The following is a 21869-nucleotide window of genomic DNA, read 5'->3' as shown; positions in this document are numbered from 1 at the left end:
TGCACCCAGTTCCTTGTAAGGTACCTCTTAACCCGACGGCAAAGACGTGTGCAGCAACAATTGACTCGCCACCCTACGGAGACAAGGACCAAGGACCAAGGACTACGTCCTTTCAACCCGGACGGCACCTAGTTACAATTTCGTTCATGAACATCGTTTCTTGCCGCACAAACTGCAGGGAGACTCTTGGGGGATAAGAGTTAACGCTGAAACGAATTGACAGTGACCAAAGTCTTAGGCGTGCCTCTGGGGCTATCCCGGTAGCGTGGGATGCTGCGCGGCGGAGAATTTGGGCAGTATAAACAAACACGTCGACTATGCTGCAATACTGTATGTAGACACGCCGAAGTCCTCCTTGCATTGCAACTGTACGGCATTGGCAGTGCAACGATATGTGTAAGATGGCATGGCTATTCAAAAGAGGGGGCGATGGGGCATGTCCTGCCGCCTTGGCCCCGGACGAGGCATGTTGCTTATAGCCGTCGAGTCAGTTATCTCCTGGCAGTCCAGACACCATGGAAATTTATTGATTGCTGCATACGGTGTTGTTATGGGTCAGGTTTGGGGGTGCCTGTGAGCCTGCGTCCCGTGGCGTCAATTTCATGCTGGGATGCCATAATCCTTGAAGGTTAATTCATATCAGCGCATTAACCCATGAAATGCACACTGTTTAATCGACAACATTACCATCCTGGATTCGAAGAAGCACGGTGTTCTTTATTGCGTGAATCCATTGCTTCACGCCTACTTGTTTGGTAACCTTTTTATGAATGTTGACCAGAAGAGTCGACGTCCCCTATTCGGCAGAAGTACATGGACGTTCGACACTAAGTTGTCCTCAGGGTGAGAACGTGCCCGAAGGTTTGAAGGCCAGGAGCTATGTCTTAGTGCAAAGTGTTGAGTATGCGAGTCCGCGATAAGGCTGTGTGAGAGAAAAGGGAGAGGCTAGTCCACGCAGCTTTGGTGCAGAGCGGTTCGGAGACAGGAATTAAGTGGCGGATTGAATGTATTTAAGCATCATCGCCCTGCTTCGGATTGCAAACAGGGATTGAGTGGATTTTTTTCTCAGAGTAGTCTGGGGAATTTGTAACGATTCGCCGTTTGAGTGACTAAGAATTACCTTCAGTAACCACTCACCGCCCTTCCGTTTTGATGATAAGGCTGATGTCAAAGGGGAAGTAGGTAGGCACGCGCCTCTAAGGAGGCTGAGGGCGCAACAGCGAGCAATGATAAAGTTGTCCACTTCCCTATTACACTACTGATTCCCCGCTGGAGTCAACAGTCGGCAAGACCGTGAGTCCGGTACGCAATGCTGATTGAAATACTTACAAAACTGGGACTCCAGCCAGAGATGGCATACTCCCCGGAGTACAAACGGTCCAGAGATGAGTTTGATACAAGGCCGACTGTTTTCCAGTTGGTGTGTTCGGTACCTTTTCCACAGCCCGCCAAGATTAACGGGTGCACTTCTGCTGCAGGTTTCAATCAACACGCTGAGCGTGTGCCCAGGCCCCTGCAGAGCATCATCTCAGCACGAATTCCTCCCAGTCTAAGTGGGGTCTGACTCATAGGCTGGCCAGTCGAGCACTGCCTTCATCATGTGGTCACGTGATGGCACGTCCAGGGGCGCCGAAAGTTGTTTCGGTGATGGCAGTTTCAGCTTATGCTTTAGCCTCTTGCCGAGCGTGCGTCGGGACTACTGAACGAGCGGCCACTGCATTCACGAATTCTGGACGAGGTTTAACCAGGCGAACCTGTGCTAAATGTCTTATAATCAGCTTCAGCCGTCAAACCAATCTCAGACCCATGCTCTTCAACAGAACACTTACCCTTCGGGATCAGGCATGACTAGCCCGATAACAGGCTACCCCGTTCCATCACAGTCGTATAACCCACGCTGGTTTCAGCGTTCGACTCCGCAACCCTCTGGATTTCAATACACTAACCAGCAGGTTCTGCCGCGTGCTCCTTTCTCTCATCGAGCTGTGGAGCATGTTCCGCAATCACAACCTTTTCGCCAGACACCTACTTCATCTGTTGTGCAGACCGGCTATTACTCCGTGCCCAGTACGGGTACGCCGTCATTGTCTGGTGTCGTCTCTCAGATTCCGCGTCATGCAGCAGGGGTTCCCCCACCTCCACCATCCTCCTTTTATTCCCCTGTCTCTTATTCGTCTCCAAGACAGCAGAATTTCCCCCAGCTTGCCACTCCTACAAGTCCTCCAAATTGCCATCGACGTCCTCTACCCACCCCAAAGCCTCGTCCAGAATCTTTACCACCTCCCTCTCGTCACACACCACAGATCCAAGCGCCAGCGCCTTCACGGCCTGCTATTCTAACGCATACCGCATCCCTGGCATCAATCGACGCCCCATCTACGTTGTCTTCGCCATCTTCCACAACGTCGTCAAATGGCAGTAGACGACCCTTGCCAACCCCTCAGATACGCTCCGTTAAGCATACTTCTTTAGATTTGCGTTTCCGCCCAACGAGCCCGGTCAAGGCTTCAATTCAGGAGAAATTCCTACCTTCCTCGTCTGCTCTTCCTTCAGTGCCCGCGGGGCATAATGTACCGGTCTCCGGTGAACAATCAGACCGCAAACCGTTACCGTCCCCATCGGCGCAAGCAGCTACCCGTGGTATCACAGGTAATAGCAAAATGGAAGGTCCCTCTTCCCCAACGAAATTTGTGCCGCTTTGGAAGCGCGAACTTCAAACCTCGCCTTCTCTCGCGGGAAATATTCTGCCTGCTATGGGAAGAAGGAGCACCGTTTCCGGCCAGCCGGTACCGAAGATAGACATAGTTCAGCGTGGTGATTTACCTGATACTATGGACAAGGACGCTGAGTTGGTACAGACATCACCTTCTCGCCCACCTCTGCCGCCGCCAAAGTCAAGTGCTTTCTCTGGTGGTGTGGGCCCAGCACGGAATCACGTCACGCGTTCCACTCATTCGCATGCCCCTGCCTCATCTAAAAGCGACCAAAATGAATGTTTCTCGCACCCGGACTTCGATGAAGAGGATCCCATAGTATTTGCAGACCTAGAAGATGATAGGGACACTCCCTCTCCCCAGTATGGTATTCGTGATTTACCCCAACGCAGTCGAACAGTCATTGCGAATCGCGAGGATATTCCTGATGACCGTCGTCGAGAAGGGGGAGATATCGTAGCGACCAATGGCGTCACTTCGCAGCGCGCGCGTCCGATGCGATCTGCAACGCTGCCACACGCACCATCCTCTGTTCCTTGGACCGGCTCGCATACCCAGACTTTTGATGACACCTCGAAGTTTACCAATGACCGCGGTAGTACTGGCCAATCGTTGACTTTTCGCCTCGCTTCATTAGGTCTCGCGGAGGAGCATGGTCCCACAGACCGAACGCGTCAGTTGCCGAACTCAAACCGGTACACCGGTACATTTGCCCTTCAGCACGCTTCTGTGACACATACTGAAACCCATTTCCGTGATGTATCCAAAAATACGGATGCCACGAATAGTGGACGTGTGGCTCTTTCCCGCTCAGCCGCTGTTGAAAATCCTTCGCCCAGGCAAAGTACACCGAAGGATGCGTACGTCCCCGGGTTCCGACCACTGAGCGAAAGACAACGAGGGAAGCAGCGGGAGCTTGTTGATCTGGACGATGCCCCTCCCCCGTCTCTCCGGAGATCACCGTCACCTGCACGTTCTGCGCCAAAAGCTCTGCCATCAGTCCAGATTTCCGGCTCTCCTCCGCAGCGACAGTGGACACCATCAAAGAATTCTAGAGTGGAATCACCCAACGGAGGTTGTGATCACTTCCGTCCCACGGATATTCCAAGTATATCTACATCTGACCACCAGAGTAACGGTGTTACGTCTCGTCCGGTCATCGCCTCTTCTGATGCACCAAGCATATCCGTATCCTCCCCGGATCCTCCCTCGATCTCGGTTTCGCCCCCTGCAATCCTTTTAACTGATCCAACACTCGAGGCCACTATCCCAACAATCAGTGTCCAGCCATCAGATTCCCAGCCACCGAGACAGCATGGAACCAGGCACACTAAAGTGCAGGAAACTGTACCCCCGAAACGCACTCTGCCCCCAGTTCCAATACGTTCAGGTGGTTTATTCTGTGGCGGCTGTAAAGGATCTATCGTAGGACGAATCGTGAGCGCTATGGGAATACGATGGCATCCTGGATGTTTCCGGTGCACGATTTGCAATGAGCTGCTGGAGCACGTCTCCTCGTTCGAACACGAAGGAAAACCCTATTGTCACCTTGACTACCATGAGGTTCGAATCTTTCTCTATTACTTCACCCTACCTAATGACGTTCCGGTCAGACATTTGCACCGCGATGCTTCCATTGCAAGACCGCTATCGTCGACGAACGATTTATTACACTTGACGACCCTGCACTCGGAAAGCGAACTTACCACGAACAACATTTCTTTTGCTCCGAGTGCGGCGATCCTTTCCTCGCTCCTTCTGGGACAACGTCCCGCTCCGGAGAGCTGAATGTCAGTGGAGATGGTGACTTTGAAGACGACAACGTCTCCTTCACCGTATACAAAGGATACCCTTACTGCGAGGTGTGCCACGTAAGGCTTCGCATGCCAAAGTGCAAGTCATGTAAACGTAGCATCAGGGATGGTATGCGTGCCGTTGAGGCTCTCGACGGGAAATGGTGCTGGGAGTGCTTCGTTTGCGCAGTAAGTACTATCTTCCCTCGATCATGTAGAGGAGCTCAAACGATATGCAGAGTTGCGAGAAGCCGTTCGAAGACCCTACATTCTTCCTCCGGGATAATAAACCGTTCTGCGAACCGTGCTTCAGCTTGATGCTTAGAAATGAGGTGTGATGAAGATAAGTATATTTGGCGTAGTGTGTAGAACACAAAGCTTGGGGGCACTTATCTATTCTGGGTATAGTCATCTACCTTCGGTTAAACGTCATCCTGTGGCCATTTTATCTAGACATGACATGTACAATATCTATTATACGTCCTCCGGGTTGTATACACTACGGAATGATGTAAATTTTCTATGAGAGCTTCTACAGTTCGTGGTTGCGTGCGATAGGTCTAGGAGATTTTGCGGTGAGCATGGCGCTTTAACTGATCAGTGGACAAAGGGGATGCAGCGCTAATACTGCACGGACAACCTAGGCGAAGCTAGCAGACGGATTATCGTTAAAGTAATTCCCAGTCAATGCAGCCTCATGGTCCCAGTGCTCATGAAGGGCTCGGTGGAGTCCACATTTTTGTATAATGTGAGAGACGGCTGCTGGATCCTCTGGTAACGGTTGCAGAAGGTCAGTCGCGGGAACGGGGGGGAGAGTCTTGAAGACCGTGCGGGCAACTTCGACTTGTGCGAGATAAGCGGCGGCAGGTATCCGCGGAGGGTATTTGATTTCGTTCTTAATGACGCGTTCAATGGCCCCGTACTCTTTAATAAACTTGAGCGCACGTTGGGGACCAACATTTTTGATGCGTTGAGAAAAATCCGTGCCGAGGAGGAGAACGAAATCTATGAACTGGGAGCGATCTAACTCGAGCGAATTGTACACATCCGACCCAGAGACGACGACGAGGGGGCTGTCTCGATTGGCAATGTTACGTAGAAGGGGGGCGCCATAGACAAGTACATCCGTGTCTTCGCTGGCTACGACGTCCGCATGGCCATGCATGACCAATGATGATGCCAGAGCCTCGGCTTCAAACGGACCGGTAGTGTCAATGCAGGGCACACCCATAGCACGCAACACTTCCTTGCATTCCTTATATGTTTCTGGCGAGGGAAGATTGGTACGGCGATGGTAGGAGTAAGAGATGGCGCCACTTTTCCTTGCCAGAGACATGAGGATTGCTTCTAGCTCTGTCGGTAATGGAGATGTCGCAAAGGCTTCCCATACTTGACCCTCATCTATGGTCATCTGTAATTGTGACTTAGACATGGCGTATTCGATCCCCGCCTCAGGCGCGTCTGGAGCAAGGTCGGATGTCACCGACACACTTGAAGACGACGACGGCATGGATGTCAGTTGGTCTAGGCCTTGTTGATACTCGTCATACAGGGCTGACAGTGCAACTTGGATATCTCCTGGCTGTAGGCATGGCTCGGTGTAGACGGCGAGAGCATCTAGTGGCCAACGCCGGGCCGCATGCTCCCCAACGTCCGCCCAATTGACGGTAGGCGGCGCAGTGTCAGGGTCGTATGGAAGGGCATTAAATCGAGCGTATTGACTGGAGGGAAGCACATTCATCTCTTGTTCCGCCTCATTTGACCAGACTGCTGATGCCTCATGGTGATCCGTAACACCGAGGGGCTCTCCATTGGTAGCTTGCATAACGTCCTCAAGATCTTCCTCCGTAAAACTTCCATATTCGCAGAAATGTGGGTGGGAAAGAGGTGGGATCGTACTCCATGACGCGAGCGTGCCATCCACAGTTGTGGACGTTGTACTATCACAACGTTGTGACCCCTGCATAGGATGAGCGCCCGGCGGCCGTGTGACCGCCACTTTCGCGAGGGTCTCGGTAATACGTTGACGGTCACTGGCACGCAGGGAACGGTAATGTGGCAGAAGCCGCATCAGCTGTTGCAGTCTATGAAGCCTGGCAGCCTCGATAAGACCACGGGTTCTCTCCATACGTTGTATTTCCTTGCGCCTTTCCACCTGTGATGATATAGTTTAAATTCCCTTCGGGGTCCCCGTGCACAAGACTCGCCTCCCGCGCTTTTGCTGCGCTGCGTTCTTGTCCATCAAAAACACAGATGGGATTCACATCAAAGTCCTTAAGTTCAGTGACAATACGATGCCATCCCAACACGTGCCTGTGATGGTGAGGTATGGGCGCAAAATGCAGCCTTTGTGTGATGAGAGTACCATCGCTATCGGAGGGTTTATATGAAACCACGCGTGACATGATTAACGGCTGCGAACTCACATAGCGATTGTCCTACCACGCAGAGATCTGAGGCGGTCGGGGAGCGTCCTGACGACCTGCGGACTGCGCATCCATTGTACAAAATTGTGAACAAGACTGTTACGTCAAAGGTCGGAATTCAGAACTTTACCATGTCTTCAGCAGGAATGGTATGAGACCCAGTACGCCCATGCGCTCTGATTCTCAGCCAGTAGCAGTCTATAATTCAACCTGTTGGATTGTAATTTCTAGATGCGCTCCATGAGCTGTCCTTCGACACCTCTACAGTCGACGTCGATGTTACACCACTAGAACATTTTTCCTTTTTTGGCTTTTTCCAGCTCCGCTCAGCCACGTCGTGTTAGCCTACCCAGTGCGATTTGCTGCAGAGCGAGCGAGCCGTTGTGGGCCAATACCTGCGCGAACGAAGCGGACTGACGGCGCTGGCCAATTCTTGGTGATATAAAGACTACTACAGTCGCGGTCCTGGCCTTCGAAATTCCTCGGAATGTCGGTTATGCTCACAAAGTTCGAGTCCAAGAGCAATCGCGTCAAAGGTTCGTGGACGATAACTGGCATCTTGGTTTCGTACGAAGTAATTCCTTGCAGGACTCGCATTTCATCCAACCCAACCACTTCTCGCTGCTGCGCTTCACAATGGTAGTGTGCAACTGTGGAATTATCGCATGGGTGTTTTAGTGGACAGGTTCGAAGAGCACGAAGGTCGTTAACTACGTCAGTAATACCACCTTAATTCTGATGTTCGAGTGTTCTAGGTCCCGTGCGAGGCGTCGCCATCCACCCAACAAGGGCCCTGCTAGTAACTGGTGGTGATGATTACAAGATTAGAGTCTGGGGTAGGTAAACGAAATGAATTTTCGTGTCAAGTAAATCTCACTTGTTGCAGACCTCCGCCCTCAGAATCGACGATGCCTCTTTACCCTTCATGGACATCTAGACTACGTTCGGACCGTCCAGTTTCACCATGAAATGCCATGGATCGTGAGTCCCCAAAGAGAAGCATCATTGTCTTTGCTGATGCAATATTGGCTCGGGCTTTAGTTGTCTGCATCCGATGATCAAACAATTCGTATATGGAACAGTACATCGCGCAACTGTATTGCCATTCTTACAGGTCACTCACATTATGTGATGTCTGCTCAGTTCCATCCGAAAGAAGACCTCATCGTGTCAACATCGATGGATCAAACTGTACGCGTATGGGATATATCAGGATTACGCAAAAACACTCCTGGTAGCGGACCCAGCAATTTCGAGACTTTCGACACTTTCTCGACGGTCAAGTACGTCTTGGAAGGTCATGATCGGGGCGTCAATTTCGCGTCGTTCCACCCATCGCTTCCCCTAATAGTCTCTGCTGCTGACGACCGGACGATTAAAATCTGGAGAATGAGTGAAACGAAGGCTTGGGAAGTCGATTCTTGCAGAGGTCACTTCAACAACGTGTCAAATGCCCTCTTTCATCCCAAGCATGAGTTGATCGTATCTTGTGGAGAAGACAAAACCGTTCGCGTCTGGGACCTGGCCAAACGCACTGCCATTCAGACATTCCGAAGAGAACACGACCGATTCTGGGTCCTTGCAGTACATCCGACCCTTAACTTATTCGCAGCAGGTATGCCAGATGGATGGAAGTACGGACTACTGACGAGACATCCGTATCTAGGACATGACAGCGGCTTGATAGTGTTCAAGCTAGAACGGGAACGCCCCGCGTTTTCTGTTTATGCTGATACCCTCTTCTACGTTCGGGATAAATATGTGCGAGCTTACGATTTCAACACTGGATCGGATATTGGCCTACTTAGCGTTCGCAAATTTGGTAGTCCGTATGTGCCCCCAAGGACCTTGAGCTACAACCCTGCGGAGCGAGCCGTGGTTGTTACTATATCCTCGGACAACGGTTTATACGAGTTGGCTACGCTTCCCACTCAGACGAATGGTGAAGTCAAGGATTCCTCTGTTGACGGCAAGCGCGGAGCTGCCCAAAGTGCCATCTTTGTGGCGAGGAACAGGTTTGCTGTACTACAGAAAACAAACCAAGTACGTCTGATGTTTTCCGCTTTGAGCATCGCTGACCAGACCTCAACGTAGTTGATTGAGGTCCGCGACTTGTCCAACTCCGTGGTGAAGACAATCAAGCCTCCTGTGCAAACGAATGAGATATTCTATGGCGGAACTGCATGCCTTATCCTGAGCTCTACGTCATCCGTCGTTCTGTATGACCTCCAACAAGAAAAAGTCATTGCGGAACTGAACAGTCCGCCAGTGAAGTATATTACGTGGAGCTCGGATGGTCAGCTCGTGGCGCTCATGAGCAAGCATAGTGGGTACCAGGGTTGATAGGAGATCACACCAAAACTGATGTTTCTGCAGCTGTGACTATCGCGAACAAAAACTTTGCTCAAAGTAGTTTGATTCATGAAACCATCCGCATCAAGTCCGGAGCTTGGGATGACACGGGAGTGTTCATATATTCCACTCTGAACCACATCAAATACTGCCTCCCTCAAGGGTATATCTATCCACTCAGTGCCGAGTTCGCACATGTTGACATTACTTCGCTTCTAGGGACCAGGGTGTTATTTGCACACTTGACAACCCTGTTTACCTGACTCGCATCAAGGGCAAAACTGCATATTGCTTGGACCGTTCCGCACGTCCGCGGACCATCACATTTGACCCCACCGAGTACCGCTTCAAGCTTGCGTTATTGCGGAACAATTACGAGGAAATGTTACACATCATTCGCACGTCGACACTTATTGGGCAGAGTATTATTGCATATCTGCAGCAGAAGGGCTTCCCCGAGGTGCGTGGCCTCTGGAGAATGATCACTGCCAACTTTGGCCAACTGTCCCTCAGATCGCGCTCCATTTCGTTCAAGACAAAAATACTCGGTTTGACCTTGCTATCGAATGTGGAAACCTTGACGTCGCACTGGAGACCGCCAGAAGTATTGACAGACCTGAGTGCTGGGATCGACTAGCACAACAGGCACTCAAACAGGGTAATCACAAGGTTTGTGAGGTGCTCCTTCCATCACAATGGGGAGCCTGATCCCTGGCAGATCGTTGAAAAAGCCTTTCAACAAACGAAAAACTTCGATCGTTTATCATTCTTGTACATGGCTGTCGGCAGCACAGAAAAATTGTCCAAGATGCAGAAGATTGCTGATGCTCGAGGCGATCCGATGTCTAGGTTCCATAACGCCCTCTACGCGGGCGACGTTCACAATCGTATTGCCGTTCTACGTGATGTCGGCCTTTGTGAGATGTCTTTGTTTCCTTTGCAAGATAACGTACTGAACCAGGAACAGACTCCTTGGCGTACCTTACTGCAAAAACGAACGGGCTTGAAGACCTGGCGGCGGATATTCTCGGAGCCGCAGGGTTGACGGAAGCCGACGTCGATGATGTTCCTTCTTTCGGCCAATCAACACTCAAGCCCCCACCGATCATTAACTCTACTCAGAACCTCAATTGGCCTCTTATCTCTGGAGCAGAAAGCTTTTGGGACAGAGCCCTTGCGAATGGACATCTGGATATGGATGGCGAAATTCCCCGTGCCAACGGCGCTGATGCTTCGGGCGGTGCGCTATCTTCTGCTCTCGACGACTGGGCGAAGGAAGAAGAAACCCACGACGTCATCGACCCCGAAGAAGGTGGCTGGGAGCTTGACGCCGATACTGCGGAAACCGAAGAACAGGAGGACGAGTTCGAAGACGCTGTCGACGAGGAAGATGGTCTTAGTGCGGGAGCTGCACCTGGCGTGAGTGAGACTGAACTTTGGGTTCGCAATTCGCCATTTGCCGCGGATCATGTTGCAGCCGGTTCTTTCGAGACTGCTATGCAGGTATGCGACTCTCCACTCGAGCATTGCATTGTGGTTTTCATCCTGATGCGTTCCAGCTGCTGAACCGTCAATTCGGAGTCGTGAATTTTGCACCTCTCAAGCCTCTATTCCTATCGACCTACCGATCTTCCCACGTCTACCTTACCCCCATTGCTGCTATGCCACCAGTGCAACTACACGTGAGACGCAATCCGTCAGAAAGTTCCGCCAGTCGTGTGTTACCTGTAGCAGCCCGGACACTCGCTACAATTCGTACCGAGCTGACCGAGGGCTTCCGTTTCGTCTCAGGCAACAAGCTTCATGACGCCCAAGCCACATTCAGGTCTGTTCTTCAAGCATTGCTCTTGGTGACTGTGTCATCGGATGCGGACGCAAAGGAGGTCAGTAAATTACTTTCGTCGTTCCCTGACTCTGGCTAATGCATTCTCAGTGGCGAGATACAGTCACAACTGCTCGGGAATACCTATTAGGGGCGTCAATTGAGCTTGAGCGGCGTCGCGTGATGCAAGAAGAGCCGGATAGCGTCCGTCGTGGTCTCGAGCTTGCAGCGTACTTTACACATTGCCAGCTCCAACCTGCGCATATGCAGATCGCTCTCCGTAGTGCCATCGGTGTCTTCGCCAAGGCCAACAATCATGCAACGGCTGCTAAATTTGCCAGGCGTCTTTTGGACCTCAACCCTGACCCGAAAATTGTCGCCCAGGTATGTATCTTTGATGTATGGCGCTTTTCTAGTTGACATCACATCGTTCCAGGCACGGCAGCGCATTGCGGCGGGCGATCGTAACCCGCGGGATGCTATCGAGGTTCTCTATGACGAATTTACCGAATTTGAGATTTGTGCAGCGACATTCACACCCATCTACAAGAAGTCGCCCTCGTTGCGCTGTCCGTACACCGATGCGGCATACTTGCCAGAACTCAAAGGCAAGCTGGACCCACTGATTGAGCTGACTGAAATTGGCGCTGCGGCGACTGGACTGCCTGCCCCGCGATGAGGAAATGGACGTTTTAGATTGGACTAGGGTAGCTTCTCTTGTCAGCGACAATAATGCGATGCTTTTCGATGACTACAGGCAATTTTTACAACCTACTCCCTTGTGTGCATGATGCGTCATGTGACTCTGCGTTGGTATAAAACGCGTCTTCAGTGACCTGGAACTAGTCTGACCCGACGTACATTCTGCCATGAACGCTACTGAGTATACCTCGTCTCCCCCCACAGCAGACGATGACAGAGCTGCTAGTGATGACATTTGCATCACCACTGCTCCGGCGACTGATATCCCTTCACAACTGACGAAGGCACAGTCATCGGCACCCACTCTGGAAGAGGTCCTCACTCAGACCTCGACCACTGACACACTTATATCGTCGATCGCCGGCACTGTTGAAGACTTCGCGGGAAAAGACGAAGCCTTCAGAAAAGGTAACATTACATTGTTAGCGCATGTATGCGGGCGGTAGGTCGACGAGAATGCTACAGAGCTCCGCAAGCGGCTCTTCCAACTTGTACTCAAGAAATATGCTTGGTGGTCCGCCCGCCTTGTGCACGAGCGCAACGTTCATAACTATGACTTGGAGCGAGAAATCACCGAGTTGCAGCAGGCCGAAGTAGAAAGAGGCAAGTCGCCCGTCTAACATGCCTTCCCACTGAACAGTCGACTCTGACCTTGTCTCTTGAAGATCGTCTGCATGCGAAGCTCTCGGAGTTGTTTGCCATGGTCAACAGAGCTGTCGAACTTTCAAGGCAATTCTGAGAGATTACTAGTGTCACAGTGTGTGTATGGTTGAATAGGGGCTTTTCTCGATTTATGCATGCCTCGCCAGAAAAGGAAATGTGATCAAAGTTGCTGTTCCCAAGTCGTCGTTGACGAGGATCACCAAAATCGTTATGCTGCTCTAATCGCTACATAAGTGTCCATATCACAAAATACCCCTGGAATAGTCATTGTGGACGTAATTGTCAACAACTGGATACCATGGTCACCAAGGGACCACACTGCTCCTTCGTTCTGCTCGCAGAATTCGACATTGATAGCGGTGCGCAACTCACATATCAATTTCCCCAACCTTTGGGCGCAGACGAGGGGTGCGAATTGCACAACTCAATTCCCATCTTCGTGGCTGACTCTCGAACGCAGGTTACTTGCACATCTGATGCTCCCTGATGGGGCAGAGCGACACCTCGAAGATTGGACCATATTCTTCCTTAATCAGACTCCCTTCAACACTATTGCCCCCGTTCTTGCCTTGGAGACGCCCGAACCCAGCGACGACCATTCCGGCACAGAGGGAAGTCGCCCAGAGCTGATATATGTCCTAAACCTTGTACGGACAAAACATGATAAGTCGGTTCGAAGGTGCGTGTTTTGAGAGTACTTGTCTGTGGCATCCCTCATTGCAACTTGTTATATGTAGAGGTGCCGTAGTCAAAGCAATGGCCGTATGCACGCGTCATCCCTTCATTCAAATATTTAAAGTATGTACCCGCCGAGATCATTGCAGTTTTCACGGTTGAAACACCTGCCATCAGCCTGTGCTTCTTTTGGCCCTTGATGACTATTTCGCCAACCCATCCCAGGACTGTCTCGCTCGGCTCTTCGACACGATAAACTCTATGGATATATCGACCGCTCCAGTGATGACTCGATTTGAGAAGCTCATTATGCGTGCATCCGAACGGAAAGACATTTTCTCCGAGAAGTTCGCTCCTCCCAAAGTTCCCCACACGGCAGCAACACCTCTAAATGGATCACAAGGCTCGCAGACCAACAATCAGCACAAGACCACCTCATCTTCAAGTTCACACTCGAGTGAGGAAAGTATCGTGGCGAAAAACCGCAACCCATACAACGGAAGCGCTCGGGAACAATTGGCAGCGAAGAGTAGTACGACAAGTTTACATCAACAACAGCACCACCCATCTTCCCCGTCAGATTCTTCATTTTCTCTGGGGGGGAGTGCCGTTTGGGTCAATGACGACAGCGTCATTCTCGATTCTCAGGTCGGCCTAGCCATTGGAGGGGGCCCAGGTAGCGTTGCATCTGGCAGCGGTACTCTAGCAAGTCGTGGACGCAGGTCTACCGACGCGTCATCCTCGTCATCCAGCGGGATAGGGACAGATCATACGCACGGTGTACCGATACCCACAGCCTCGGACTCCCAATTGCGTTCCGGAATATCGAAGGATACCCACTTCTTCCAGACATCTATAATTTACAAAGAACATCATTTGCCCATCAAGCTTCCTCTTGCTACCTTTCCAGAAGAAGTTGGCGATGTGAGTGCCTGTTGCAACTTCGAGTTTACTTCCTCCCGTCTTACTGACATCCTTCATTAAAGTATTCCTTAATTCAGTTAATTCAAACATTCTCTACACCACTAGTTACGGTCACAGGACCTTTACATCCTCATCTGCACTCCAACGGAAGTCTTACTCACCCTATAATAATACTCTTCAATGCCCTCATCACCGGAAAACGCGTTCTTTTCTTGGGGCACAACATACCCGCTGGACAGGTGGCCAACTACGTGTTGTCGGCCTGTGCTCTCGGATCAGGATGTGGTGTAGGCATGCGCGGGTTTATCGAGCGGGCGTTCCCGTACGCTGGATTAGCTGGTGGAGAAGATTGGGCTTCAACGTTGGTTTCATAACCATAGTCTTGCCGTCAGTATGTGCTAATAGCGGAAACTATAGGCCGGCATATATTGCAGGAGCTACCAATCCCATCCTCGAGACCTCCATAGCTTGGGACTTGTTGATGGACATTGGAACTGCCAGGGTAGTGGCACATAGGGATATTCATATCAACTTCCCGACTACTCCACCGGCGATCGGACCGCTGCTAACTCGTCAAGCGATTCGTGCTGAAAATTCTGGCGCAAGCGAGGAAGAGATTGCACGCATCGCGACGCGTGACAAGGAAACAAGTCAGAAAACTGATTTCACTGCCAAAGCTGACAGCTTCGACAACATATTTATGGAAGATGCACGTGTTTCTCTTATCCGTTCCCTGCTACTGCTCACCGAGCTTGTACAGATCATCTCGGCTATAACGTCACGCTTCGGTGAGAACGTCGTGCGTCTACGGTTTGTAGAGTACGTTGTGCGTTTTGTGAGGCTGGCGTCGCGGTACGAGGAGGTGACTTCTGGGACTACGAAACTTTACTACCCGAGCGCCGCTCTCGCCGAGGGATCACTAGGCAGTGGAGTGGTCTTCCCAGATGAAGCAGCGGCACTAAAAGAGCTTGCAGCCAACGCTAGCAGAATAGAGGGTTGGCGGCGTACAAAGTTGCACCAATATTGTGTTTCCGTAAGTAAAGTCTAACTGTCAAATCGTTATAGCGTGGTGCTGATTGAAAGACAGGATTTTCAAGTATTTCTGGCGACCAGCTCAATCAAGGGGTTCGACCTCGCTCACCAGTTGTGCCGCCTACGTTTCGGGAAGAATGTGCCAGATGTCGAGGTAGAGCTAATCACGCGGAAGATCGCCGAAAACGTTCGATCGCACGAGCAGGTTGTCGAGGTATGTCACCGTTCACGTATGTCTTCCTTAATACTCACCTCGGGCGCCAACTCGGAACCTTGTGCACACATAGCTTTTGGCACATACGCCGCTGTACCTAGGCGGACTTCAGCCACTAAGCTTTTGTCTATTCCACCAACAAGAGGTGGTGCGGGAAGCAACGCTCGACATCTTCAACGAGCTGAGGGCACATCCGGTGGGTAGTTACTGCAGTTTTTGTCAACCTCAGCGAAAAGCTTATGAAGTCTCGTTTGACCTCGTAGGTTGGAGTGATGTTCCTTCAAACCCTAAACCATTTCCAACGGTACGCCTACGTCCGCCAAGCGCATGCACGGGAGATGCGGAGCAGGGACCAGACACAACAGCTCATCCCTCCTCTCCCATATGCCGCTAGGACACCCTCATCCCGAAGTGAAGTCAGCTTAGGTGGTATATGAAGATGGGACAGTGTGTTCTTAGCACAAAGAGTAGCACAGTATGCATCCTGAGTTTGACTGGACATTGGATTAATACCATACACGCCTGGCGATGTTTCACAAACAGACAGCTGAAGAAATGCCATCTTGCCTGTTGGTAAAGCGTTACGCAGGTCAGGTACAATCACGGTACATGTGAGTTTTCGTTGTGCAGGACTTCAGACGTCAAATCATCTCAATCCTGCACAACGAAAAGTCAGTCAGGTAGAGCCCCTCACGAAGAGAGGAATGAAGAAAAAAAAATGGTTTAAAAAAAGCCATCCACGACAGCCCGAGAGTAGTCTGAATCGAGTTTCGCAGAGGTACTGCGAGCCACGAAGTGCACTGAAGGGGTGGAATTACTCGACCGGTCAAACGATGGACCCGTTGTCACTCCCCATACGGCGTACGAGCATACCCGTACAGTGGAAGGTCGGTGATCGACCGATATCCAGTGCAGGACTGGAGTGCGTAACAAGGCGTGTGCCTTGGGTGAGCAGGCGGCAGGGCCGCCCCAGCTGCAGGGAGCTGGAATGGGGAAGCACCGCGGTTGAGCGACTAAAATCCACGTTCGATGGGAGAAAAAATCCGCCCGATCCCCACGACGCCTTTCAAAGTAAGCTATCGCCGTCGCTCTCCCACATGAACGTGGTCATGGAGTACAGACGACTCGCCACTGCTTTTCTGGTACGTCGCGCTGCCCATTAGGACAGGACCCGGCTAGAGTCGATCGAGGGGGATTAAAATACTCAGACCTTAGCCCGCTCACAAGTGAAGAGGCGCGCAAAGACGCTTCTCGTGCGTAGTGAGCCTCGTAGCTTTCGAGCTGTCGCAGGATGAAGGAAAGGGTTGAGGTGGGCGAGCCAAAGTTGGACTGTCGACGGCAATCGCCGGAGAAGATCCGGCGATCGCCGAGCTTGAGTATGACGCTTGTATGACGCCAATGGGTGAACCGCCTAAGCAGCATATCTCAGGTGGTTGCACTAATGCTCGCTGATGAACGGGCAAACTGCTAGCATACCAAAGAGCGCGATTATAATCATCAGAAATTATTGCAGAATATCGACTCTGACACAGGCGTCAGATCTATTTGAAGACGAAACTGCCGTAGTTGGGGTATAAAAATGTAGTCCCGTTAGGTCGCCAACAGAGAAACCTCCTAGCAGAAGGCCACCGAGCCACACGACATCTCTGGCTGTTACCTGTGACGAGCTGTTGGAGTCCACGATTGTGGTGCTTCGGGAGTTTTATTGGCAGTTGCCCATGGGTCATACGCCTTCGTGTCTGGTTCCCGGCGGTCCGATTGTGCTTTTTTGGGATCCAAAGGAGGCTCCACGTGTTTCGGTATGCCAGCCCTCAGCGCATGCGAAAGCTGAAAAGCAGTCTGAGATGCCAGGCGAGCGCGCTCTTCCTTTTCCTTCGCCTCGAGTCTGGCAGCGTTCATTTGTACCCGTTTCCGATATGCTAAGTCCGCCTGAACCTCCTATCCATGCATGCCAACAAATGCGTTGTGATGTCCGATGACGAAGTGATAGACTGATTAGCAATATAGCATACCTCTATTGTCGGAGCGTCACGTCTAGTATAGGTCAACCAAGATGACCATTGCACTACCAGGCCATCAGCTTTTTTGAATGAGAGCACCAAAGAATTCTGGTACCTGGTAAGCGTTTCCCACTAGCAACGTAAGCCAACATATCATCGTCGCTGGTGTACTGTATAATGCGTTTTGGACGATCTATCACGGCTGTGTAAACGAGCAGGACAGGGCAAATTGGTATGACTGACTGACCGCCCCCCCGGTTAGGGAACTCGAAATATCGATTTCCTGAAGGAATCTATTAGCGCAGCCCGAACGCAACTGCGCCATCATGCAGCCATGTACCTTCTAAGTCTTTGCCTACAAGATATGGCTTCCTTGACACGTCAAAATGGAGACGCTATTGGCTTAGACGTGGCCTGACTTACTCGCCAGAAGCACCGTTGCCACATACTCCGTAGGAAGGACATGTTCGCTTGTTTTCAAAATGTGGAAGCTGTGAATTTCTGTGTTAGCGGCCCCGATAGACCGGCCGGACCGAATGGTCAAGGAAGAGAGTGGCTCCGTGGGGGTATAGTCTCTCCGTGCCGAATTCAGCACGAAGACTGCAGCTCTGCACAGCAAGGCCTTATAGCTCAGTGGTAGAGCATACGATTGCAGATCGTGCGGTCCCGTGTTCGAACCACGGTGGGGCCTTCTTTTTTATCTCCCAACCTGCCGGCTCTCCGCCGCTGCATTACTGGCCTACTGAACTGTAACAAGTGGAAAGCTATGGAAAGGGATATGTAGACATGTACACTAGAGCCTTGTGTTTGACTTTCGAAGTTGTTCTTTTTTTGTTCACTTGCTTTGGCGGTCATAAATATTTCAGTGACACGTCAACGCGGAACGGAAGCATCAGACATTCTCCTCAACCATGGTACCCCGCATTGCACTTCACTTCACTTGGCTACTTCTTGCCGTCTGTGTCCATGCTGGTTCCCTGTCGCTTCAGAACCCCCGGTTCACCATAACCTCTTCAACAGCAGCCCAGCTGCGTGCGGATACGTATGTGTACTAGAACCGTTCGATATCCCGCAGCACCTGACAACACGTCCCAACAGTCTCTCGCTCACGGAAAAACCAGAGCCCTTGAAGCTCGAACCCTCCGACACGTTGAAGCTCACGTTCCAGATAACAGAAAAGAGCGAGGGCAAGGGTGTGCAACCTCACCAGACATTCCTTCGCTTCTATGACAGTGTCTCCGGAGAGGAAGGCATACAACCTGTCCGAGTCACTCCGGGAGGCAAGGCCAAATTTGAACTGGTCTGTTCCCAGTTATGGGTGCCAAGTACTTGAACTAATGCGCCAGAAGAATATGGCACGCCCTCCGGCATCTTTGCCACCCACTACCGATCACCCGCTGGAGGTATCCCTCATACTTGGTTCATTCGTACACGAACCTACGACATTTGATCTATTTGACCTCTACGTGCCGTCATCGTACACGCCAGCACCACACCCCGACGAGGCCAAGTTCCACGAGCTGCCACTAATTCACCACACTTTCCGTCCCGAACAGAAGCTCCCTCCAAAATTCGTGTCAGCGGTATTTGCGGCTCTCGTACTCTCGCCGTGGCTGGTCTTACTTGGTTTGGTGAGTTTGTCCAGAACGCGAAGCGCTTTGCCTTTAATGCCTTGCACAGTGGAGCAAAATAGGTGTGCGGGTGCCACATCTGTTCTCTCCCCGTATCATCCCCTTCACTGTTCTGCTTGGCGCTTTTGAAGCCCTTCTTTGCTGGTATTGGGTGGACCTCAAGCTTGGCCAAGTTTTGCTTTATGGGGGGATCCTCGCTGTACCGACTATCTTTGCCGGTAAGACGGCACTAGCGGCAACGGGAGAATGGAGGACAGGGCAAAACTGAGTATAGCGGATCAGTGTAAATGCAACATTCATATGTTGTCACTCTTTGGACTTGCATTCCTACCTGCGACTGGCTTAGACTGCTGCTTTTCGCCATGAGTCTCGAATGTGTGACATCTGCGGCAGTGCTCGATGCGACTGATCAGGGGAAGATTGTACCTCGAGAATGCGCGCTGAACCGCATTACTGTAACAACAATTAATTGTTGTAGGCATGCCCAGTGAATGTTCCGGAAAGTGCTGCGCTGGATAAGGGGCACTGAAAGTTCACCTGACGTGATCCGATATAGCCGTCCAGACTAGTGCCTCAGCCCATCTTGTTATCTTACCACCACCATCGCCTCACTGGTAGCCGAGCGAACTCAGCTCGTACGAGGCTAGAGACATAAGCAAAGAATCTTTCTGGAATCTGCTGTGGGTTGACCCAACCGGTGGCTGCCATGAGTCGTCAGGGACTACCCCTTCTCAGTGGACCGCCTCCGCCTCCCTCGCTACCTGAGGCCAGTACATGCAGGAAATGTGGAAAGGAGTTCGGTATTGTCTTCAATCGGCAGAGGAAATGCATGCATTGCGGTATGTCGTCATTCCCGCCTCTGTACGAAACACGCACCTTAACAGATCTCTATACCTCAGGATATACCTACTGTACCAACTGTACGGACTATCAGGCCCTAATGCCTCGCCCTGCCCCAGTGCGCGGGTATGATCTTGCCCACGTGTGTGCGTACTGCATCGAATTACTGAATGGTACGTGTAAACGTTCTACATGTTGCTCATGTGGTCCTATCATTCATTTACGATATATGTTGTGCGGAATTTAGTAACTTCTCTTGGGAAGAACCAGCTTAGGACCCTGCCTCTTTCTAAACTCAGGCGCTACGTCGATGCCTACAACATTCCGATCAAGGGAGCAGTGGACAAGAACGACATCGTTGACGCGTTGATAGCCACTCGGGTTCGTCTTCTTGCAGTTGTCATCCTGTGTAGTGGCTAGTGCACGCGACTCTTTTGTCTCTCCTCTTCGGTTTCTTTGAGACATAATGTAGTCTAACACCATCTCTTATTTTTTCTTCGCCACCAGACACCACAAGGATGTCTCCCAGCGGCAAATGAGGCACACTACCGAAAGCACGCGGTGCCGAAGTATGCCAGCCGGGGTGGCCCTTCCCATCATTCTGCGGCAGCGTATGCTCGGAACTTATTCAATCGTGGCACGTCAAACAATCCGCCTCCCGCCTCCTCCAGGACTGGCTCAAATCACGCAGGGAACACCAGTCGTACACCGAACAGCACAACTAGTCACAGTGTTAACTCGCGAGCGCAACCGTTCCCTCGCCCGGATCTTGATGAAGTGTATGGTCATCCAGAAGCAAATCGTAGGCCGTATGCTTCGCGATCCGCACCCGCGAGCGGTGGAAGAGCTCGAGCGGCATCTCACCCCTCGAATTCTGGTTCCCCGCGAACTTCAAGTAACTCACGGTCTCAAGCGCCACATGGACAATCTCGCACTACCAGTTTCTCTCGACAAAATCATCCTGCTTCCGACCGTCCAACCCCACCTCCCCCTGCCCCACCCCCGCCCGCATCCGCTGCACCCTGCACCCCACCTCCACTTGAGACGTTGCTCACCCAGTCTCGTTCTGCGATAGCAGGGTTATCGGTAGCCATGCTTAAGAAGATTCTATGGGAAGCACGTGTAAGGATACCACCCGGTGTCTGCGAGAAAGAGGACTTGGTGGACCGGGTTTGGATATTCTTGGAGGAGGAAAGAAGAAGGGTGGACGGTGACAATGACGAAGACTATTATGAAGATATTGATACTGAGTGGCGTGATGCGCGGCCAGGACCTGCAAACCCAGGACACGAGTTTCCTGACTATGACAATGACCACATCTACGATGAGTTTGGTATGAGTGGGCATGAACGAACTGGCGGGGATGGTGGAGGACATTCTTCGGCACCTGAGACTGACACGGGCGCGAGACCACGACCAATTACACCACAGCCATCGGGGCCACAGTCCCAGTCACACGCGTCGACTGATTCGACGCATTCGAAGGGCAAGTCGCAGCAAAGTAAACACCTGGATGCGGATCGCTCTGGTTTGTGCGTCGTCTGTCAAGATGCAGATGCAAACATTGCCGTCGTTGATTGCGGGTATGCTGGCCCTTCCAGTTACTTGGATAATCTGAGTTTCTGACCCTCATTTACTGCAGACATCTTGCCATGTGTCGTGAATGTTCTGACCTGGTCATGCAGAGCTCAAGGGAATGTCCATTATGTCGTACACGGATAGTCACGGAGGCACGCCTTTTGAGGATTTTCAAGACCTGATGGTTCGTTTTGATGGATGTTTCGAATACCCTTGGATATTGGCGACCATAGCTATTTATCACCCTGGTGTCACGTCCAATGGCTTGATATTATTTTGATACGGCGCTTATGATGACTCCGTTATTATGTAGATTTGTATATAGCTGCGGCTTGTGCTTATATAAGACATGCAGACGGTTAAGGGTCTTGTAGTGTAGCGGTTATCACTCAGGATTCTGATTCCAGCTTTCCTGAAACCCAGGTTCGAATCCTGGCAGGACCTGTAACTTTTCTTTTTCGCCAATTGCCTGGGGGCTGGATAGGCCAAGCATTATATACATT

General features: G+C 51.3%; 8 protein-coding genes and 2 non-coding genes across 10 annotated transcripts; 8 read left to right on the top strand and 2 right to left on the bottom strand.

The window, feature by feature from the left end:
• Positions 1-1664: 1664 nt before the first annotated feature.
• On the top strand, positions 1665-4996 carry F5J12DRAFT_497548 (uncharacterized protein). The gene is made up of 3 exons (XM_051739721.1): positions 1665-4277; positions 4328-4696; positions 4747-4996. The coding sequence occupies exons 1-3, from the start codon at positions 1764-1766 to the stop codon at positions 4843-4845; spliced, it is 2982 nt and encodes a 993-aa protein (XP_051602838.1). The 5' UTR covers positions 1665-1763; the 3' UTR covers positions 4846-4996.
• Positions 4987-7245, bottom strand: F5J12DRAFT_497569 (PIN domain-like protein). The gene is made up of 4 exons (XM_051739722.1): positions 7064-7245; positions 6934-6996; positions 6715-6877; positions 4987-6662 (listed from the first exon to the last, which is right to left on the bottom strand). The coding sequence occupies exons 1-4, from the start codon at positions 7102-7104 to the stop codon at positions 5148-5150; spliced, it is 1782 nt and encodes a 593-aa protein (XP_051602837.1). The 5' UTR covers positions 7105-7245; the 3' UTR covers positions 4987-5147.
• A 19-nt stretch (positions 7246-7264) lies between these two features.
• Positions 7265-11946, top strand: F5J12DRAFT_814710 (coatomer WD associated region-domain-containing protein). Its single transcript, XM_051745004.1, has 15 exons — positions 7265-7469; positions 7522-7635; positions 7689-7769; positions 7820-7914; positions 7975-8548; positions 8600-8976; positions 9028-9259; positions 9310-9448; positions 9505-9745; positions 9799-9954; positions 10004-10202; positions 10253-10788; positions 10845-11168; positions 11219-11491; positions 11544-11946. Exons 1-15 carry the CDS (start codon positions 7421-7423, stop codon positions 11784-11786), a joined length of 3633 nt encoding a protein of 1210 aa, XP_051602836.1. The 5' UTR covers positions 7265-7420; the 3' UTR covers positions 11787-11946.
• Positions 11947-11969: 23 nt separating this feature from the next.
• On the top strand, positions 11970-12566 carry F5J12DRAFT_814709 (uncharacterized protein). Its single transcript, XM_051745003.1, has 3 exons — positions 11970-12217; positions 12275-12412; positions 12475-12566. The coding sequence occupies exons 1-3, from the start codon at positions 11977-11979 to the stop codon at positions 12546-12548; spliced, it is 453 nt and encodes a 150-aa protein (XP_051602835.1). The 5' UTR covers positions 11970-11976; the 3' UTR covers positions 12549-12566.
• A 96-nt stretch (positions 12567-12662) lies between these two features.
• Positions 12663-15888, top strand: F5J12DRAFT_497513 (docking domain of Afi1 for Arf3 in vesicle trafficking-domain-containing protein). Its single transcript, XM_051739720.1, has 10 exons — positions 12663-12880; positions 12933-13151; positions 13210-13270; positions 13325-14071; positions 14134-14432; positions 14489-14780; positions 14832-15104; positions 15159-15317; positions 15391-15513; positions 15581-15888. Exons 1-10 carry the CDS (start codon positions 12771-12773, stop codon positions 15752-15754), a joined length of 2457 nt encoding a protein of 818 aa, XP_051602834.1. The 5' UTR covers positions 12663-12770; the 3' UTR covers positions 15755-15888.
• Positions 15889-16753: 865 nt separating this feature from the next.
• On the bottom strand, positions 16754-17870 carry F5J12DRAFT_814704 (uncharacterized protein). The gene is made up of 6 exons (XM_051745002.1): positions 17741-17870; positions 17658-17685; positions 17565-17600; positions 17433-17510; positions 17330-17382; positions 16754-17255 (listed from the first exon to the last, which is right to left on the bottom strand). Exons 1-6 carry the CDS (start codon positions 17780-17782, stop codon positions 16971-16973), a joined length of 522 nt encoding a protein of 173 aa, XP_051602833.1. The 5' UTR covers positions 17783-17870; the 3' UTR covers positions 16754-16970.
• A 66-nt stretch (positions 17871-17936) lies between these two features.
• F5J12DRAFT_t70 lies at positions 17937-18008 on the top strand. Its single transcript has one exon. It is a non-coding gene; the product is annotated as a tRNA-Cys (tRNA).
• Positions 18009-18135: 127 nt separating this feature from the next.
• On the top strand, positions 18136-19457 carry F5J12DRAFT_814694 (Oligosaccharyltransferase subunit Ribophorin II-domain-containing protein). Its single transcript, XM_051745001.1, has 4 exons — positions 18136-18359; positions 18416-18617; positions 18667-18948; positions 18998-19457. Exons 1-4 carry the CDS (start codon positions 18229-18231, stop codon positions 19214-19216), a joined length of 834 nt encoding a protein of 277 aa, XP_051602832.1. The 5' UTR covers positions 18136-18228; the 3' UTR covers positions 19217-19457.
• Positions 19458-19517: 60 nt separating this feature from the next.
• Positions 19518-21773, top strand: F5J12DRAFT_814689 (uncharacterized protein). Its single transcript, XM_051745000.1, has 5 exons — positions 19518-19787; positions 19848-19961; positions 20036-20169; positions 20296-21371; positions 21431-21773. The coding sequence occupies exons 1-5, from the start codon at positions 19655-19657 to the stop codon at positions 21546-21548; spliced, it is 1575 nt and encodes a 524-aa protein (XP_051602831.1). The 5' UTR covers positions 19518-19654; the 3' UTR covers positions 21549-21773.
• F5J12DRAFT_t71 lies at positions 21731-21810 on the top strand. The gene has a single exon. It is a non-coding gene; the product is annotated as a tRNA-Gln (tRNA).
• The last annotated feature ends 59 nt before the right edge of the window (positions 21811-21869 follow it).

The sequence above is a fragment of the Pisolithus orientalis genome (genome assembly GCF_024613125.1).
Source record: "Pisolithus orientalis strain OTSU chromosome Unknown F5J12scaffold_6, whole genome shotgun sequence".
In the NCBI taxonomy this organism is placed as follows: domain Eukaryota; kingdom Fungi; phylum Basidiomycota; class Agaricomycetes; order Boletales; family Pisolithaceae; genus Pisolithus; species Pisolithus orientalis.
Note: the sequence above shows the minus strand (reverse complement) of the source record. Positions and strands in the feature narration are given on the sequence as shown.

Excerpts from the sequence above, each read along its gene's own strand:
- F5J12DRAFT_814704 (XM_051745002.1), bottom strand. The coding sequence starts at position 17,782 with ATGTCCTTCCTACGGAGTATGTGGCAACGGTGCTTCTGGCGA. Across the intron at positions 17,383-17,432 it reads TAGTGGGAAACGCTTACCAG|TGCAATGGTCATCTTGGTTG; the intron begins GTACCAGAATTC and ends ATGGCCTGGTAG. Across the intron at positions 17,256-17,329 it reads GTGACGCTCCGACAATAGAG|GAGGTTCAGGCGGACTTAGC; the intron begins GTATGCTATATT and ends ATGCATGGATAG.
- F5J12DRAFT_497569 (XM_051739722.1), bottom strand. The coding sequence starts at position 7,104 with ATGGGCGTACTGGGTCTCATACCATTCCTGCTGAAGACATG. Across the intron at positions 6,997-7,063 it reads CCATTCCTGCTGAAGACATG|TCCGCAGGTCGTCAGGACGC; the intron begins GTAAAGTTCTGA and ends ATGGATGCGCAG. Across the intron at positions 6,663-6,714 it reads GCGCAGCAAAAGCGCGGGAG|GTGGAAAGGCGCAAGGAAAT; the intron begins GCGAGTCTTGTG and ends ATATCATCACAG.
- F5J12DRAFT_814689 (XM_051745000.1), top strand. The coding sequence starts at position 19,655 with ATGAGTCGTCAGGGACTACCCCTTCTCAGTGGACCGCCTCCGCCTCCC. Across the intron at positions 19,788-19,847 it reads GAGGAAATGCATGCATTGCG|GATATACCTACTGTACCAAC; the intron begins GTATGTCGTCAT and ends TCTATACCTCAG. Across the intron at positions 20,170-20,295 it reads ACGCGTTGATAGCCACTCGG|ACACCACAAGGATGTCTCCC; the intron begins GTTCGTCTTCTT and ends CTTCGCCACCAG.
- F5J12DRAFT_814694 (XM_051745001.1), top strand. The coding sequence starts at position 18,229 with ATGGTACCCCGCATTGCACTTCACTTCACTTGGCTACTTCTTGCCGTC. Across the intron at positions 18,618-18,666 it reads GCAAGGCCAAATTTGAACTG|AATATGGCACGCCCTCCGGC; the intron begins GTCTGTTCCCAG and ends ATGCGCCAGAAG. Across the intron at positions 18,949-18,997 it reads GGCTGGTCTTACTTGGTTTG|TGGAGCAAAATAGGTGTGCG; the intron begins GTGAGTTTGTCC and ends TGCCTTGCACAG.
- F5J12DRAFT_814709 (XM_051745003.1), top strand. The coding sequence starts at position 11,977 with ATGAACGCTACTGAGTATACCTCGTCTCCCCCCACAGCAGACGATGAC. Across the intron at positions 12,218-12,274 it reads AGACGAAGCCTTCAGAAAAG|AGCTCCGCAAGCGGCTCTTC; the intron begins GTAACATTACAT and ends AGAATGCTACAG. Across the intron at positions 12,413-12,474 it reads GCAGGCCGAAGTAGAAAGAG|ATCGTCTGCATGCGAAGCTC; the intron begins GCAAGTCGCCCG and ends TGTCTCTTGAAG.
- F5J12DRAFT_497513 (XM_051739720.1), top strand. The coding sequence starts at position 12,771 with ATGGTCACCAAGGGACCACACTGCTCCTTCGTTCTGCTCGCAGAATTC. Across the intron at positions 13,152-13,209 it reads CATGATAAGTCGGTTCGAAG|AGGTGCCGTAGTCAAAGCAA; the intron begins GTGCGTGTTTTG and ends TGTTATATGTAG. Across the intron at positions 14,433-14,488 it reads GGAGAAGATTGGGCTTCAAC|GCCGGCATATATTGCAGGAG; the intron begins GTTGGTTTCATA and ends CGGAAACTATAG.
- F5J12DRAFT_497548 (XM_051739721.1), top strand. The coding sequence starts at position 1,764 with ATGTCTTATAATCAGCTTCAGCCGTCAAACCAATCTCAGACCCATGCT. Across the intron at positions 4,278-4,327 it reads GTCACCTTGACTACCATGAG|ACATTTGCACCGCGATGCTT; the intron begins GTTCGAATCTTT and ends CGTTCCGGTCAG. Across the intron at positions 4,697-4,746 it reads GGGAGTGCTTCGTTTGCGCA|AGTTGCGAGAAGCCGTTCGA; the intron begins GTAAGTACTATC and ends AACGATATGCAG.
- F5J12DRAFT_814710 (XM_051745004.1), top strand. The coding sequence starts at position 7,421 with ATGTCGGTTATGCTCACAAAGTTCGAGTCCAAGAGCAATCGCGTCAAA. Across the intron at positions 7,636-7,688 it reads CAGGTTCGAAGAGCACGAAG|GTCCCGTGCGAGGCGTCGCC; the intron begins GTCGTTAACTAC and ends CGAGTGTTCTAG. Across the intron at positions 9,260-9,309 it reads GGCGCTCATGAGCAAGCATA|CTGTGACTATCGCGAACAAA; the intron begins GTGGGTACCAGG and ends ATGTTTCTGCAG.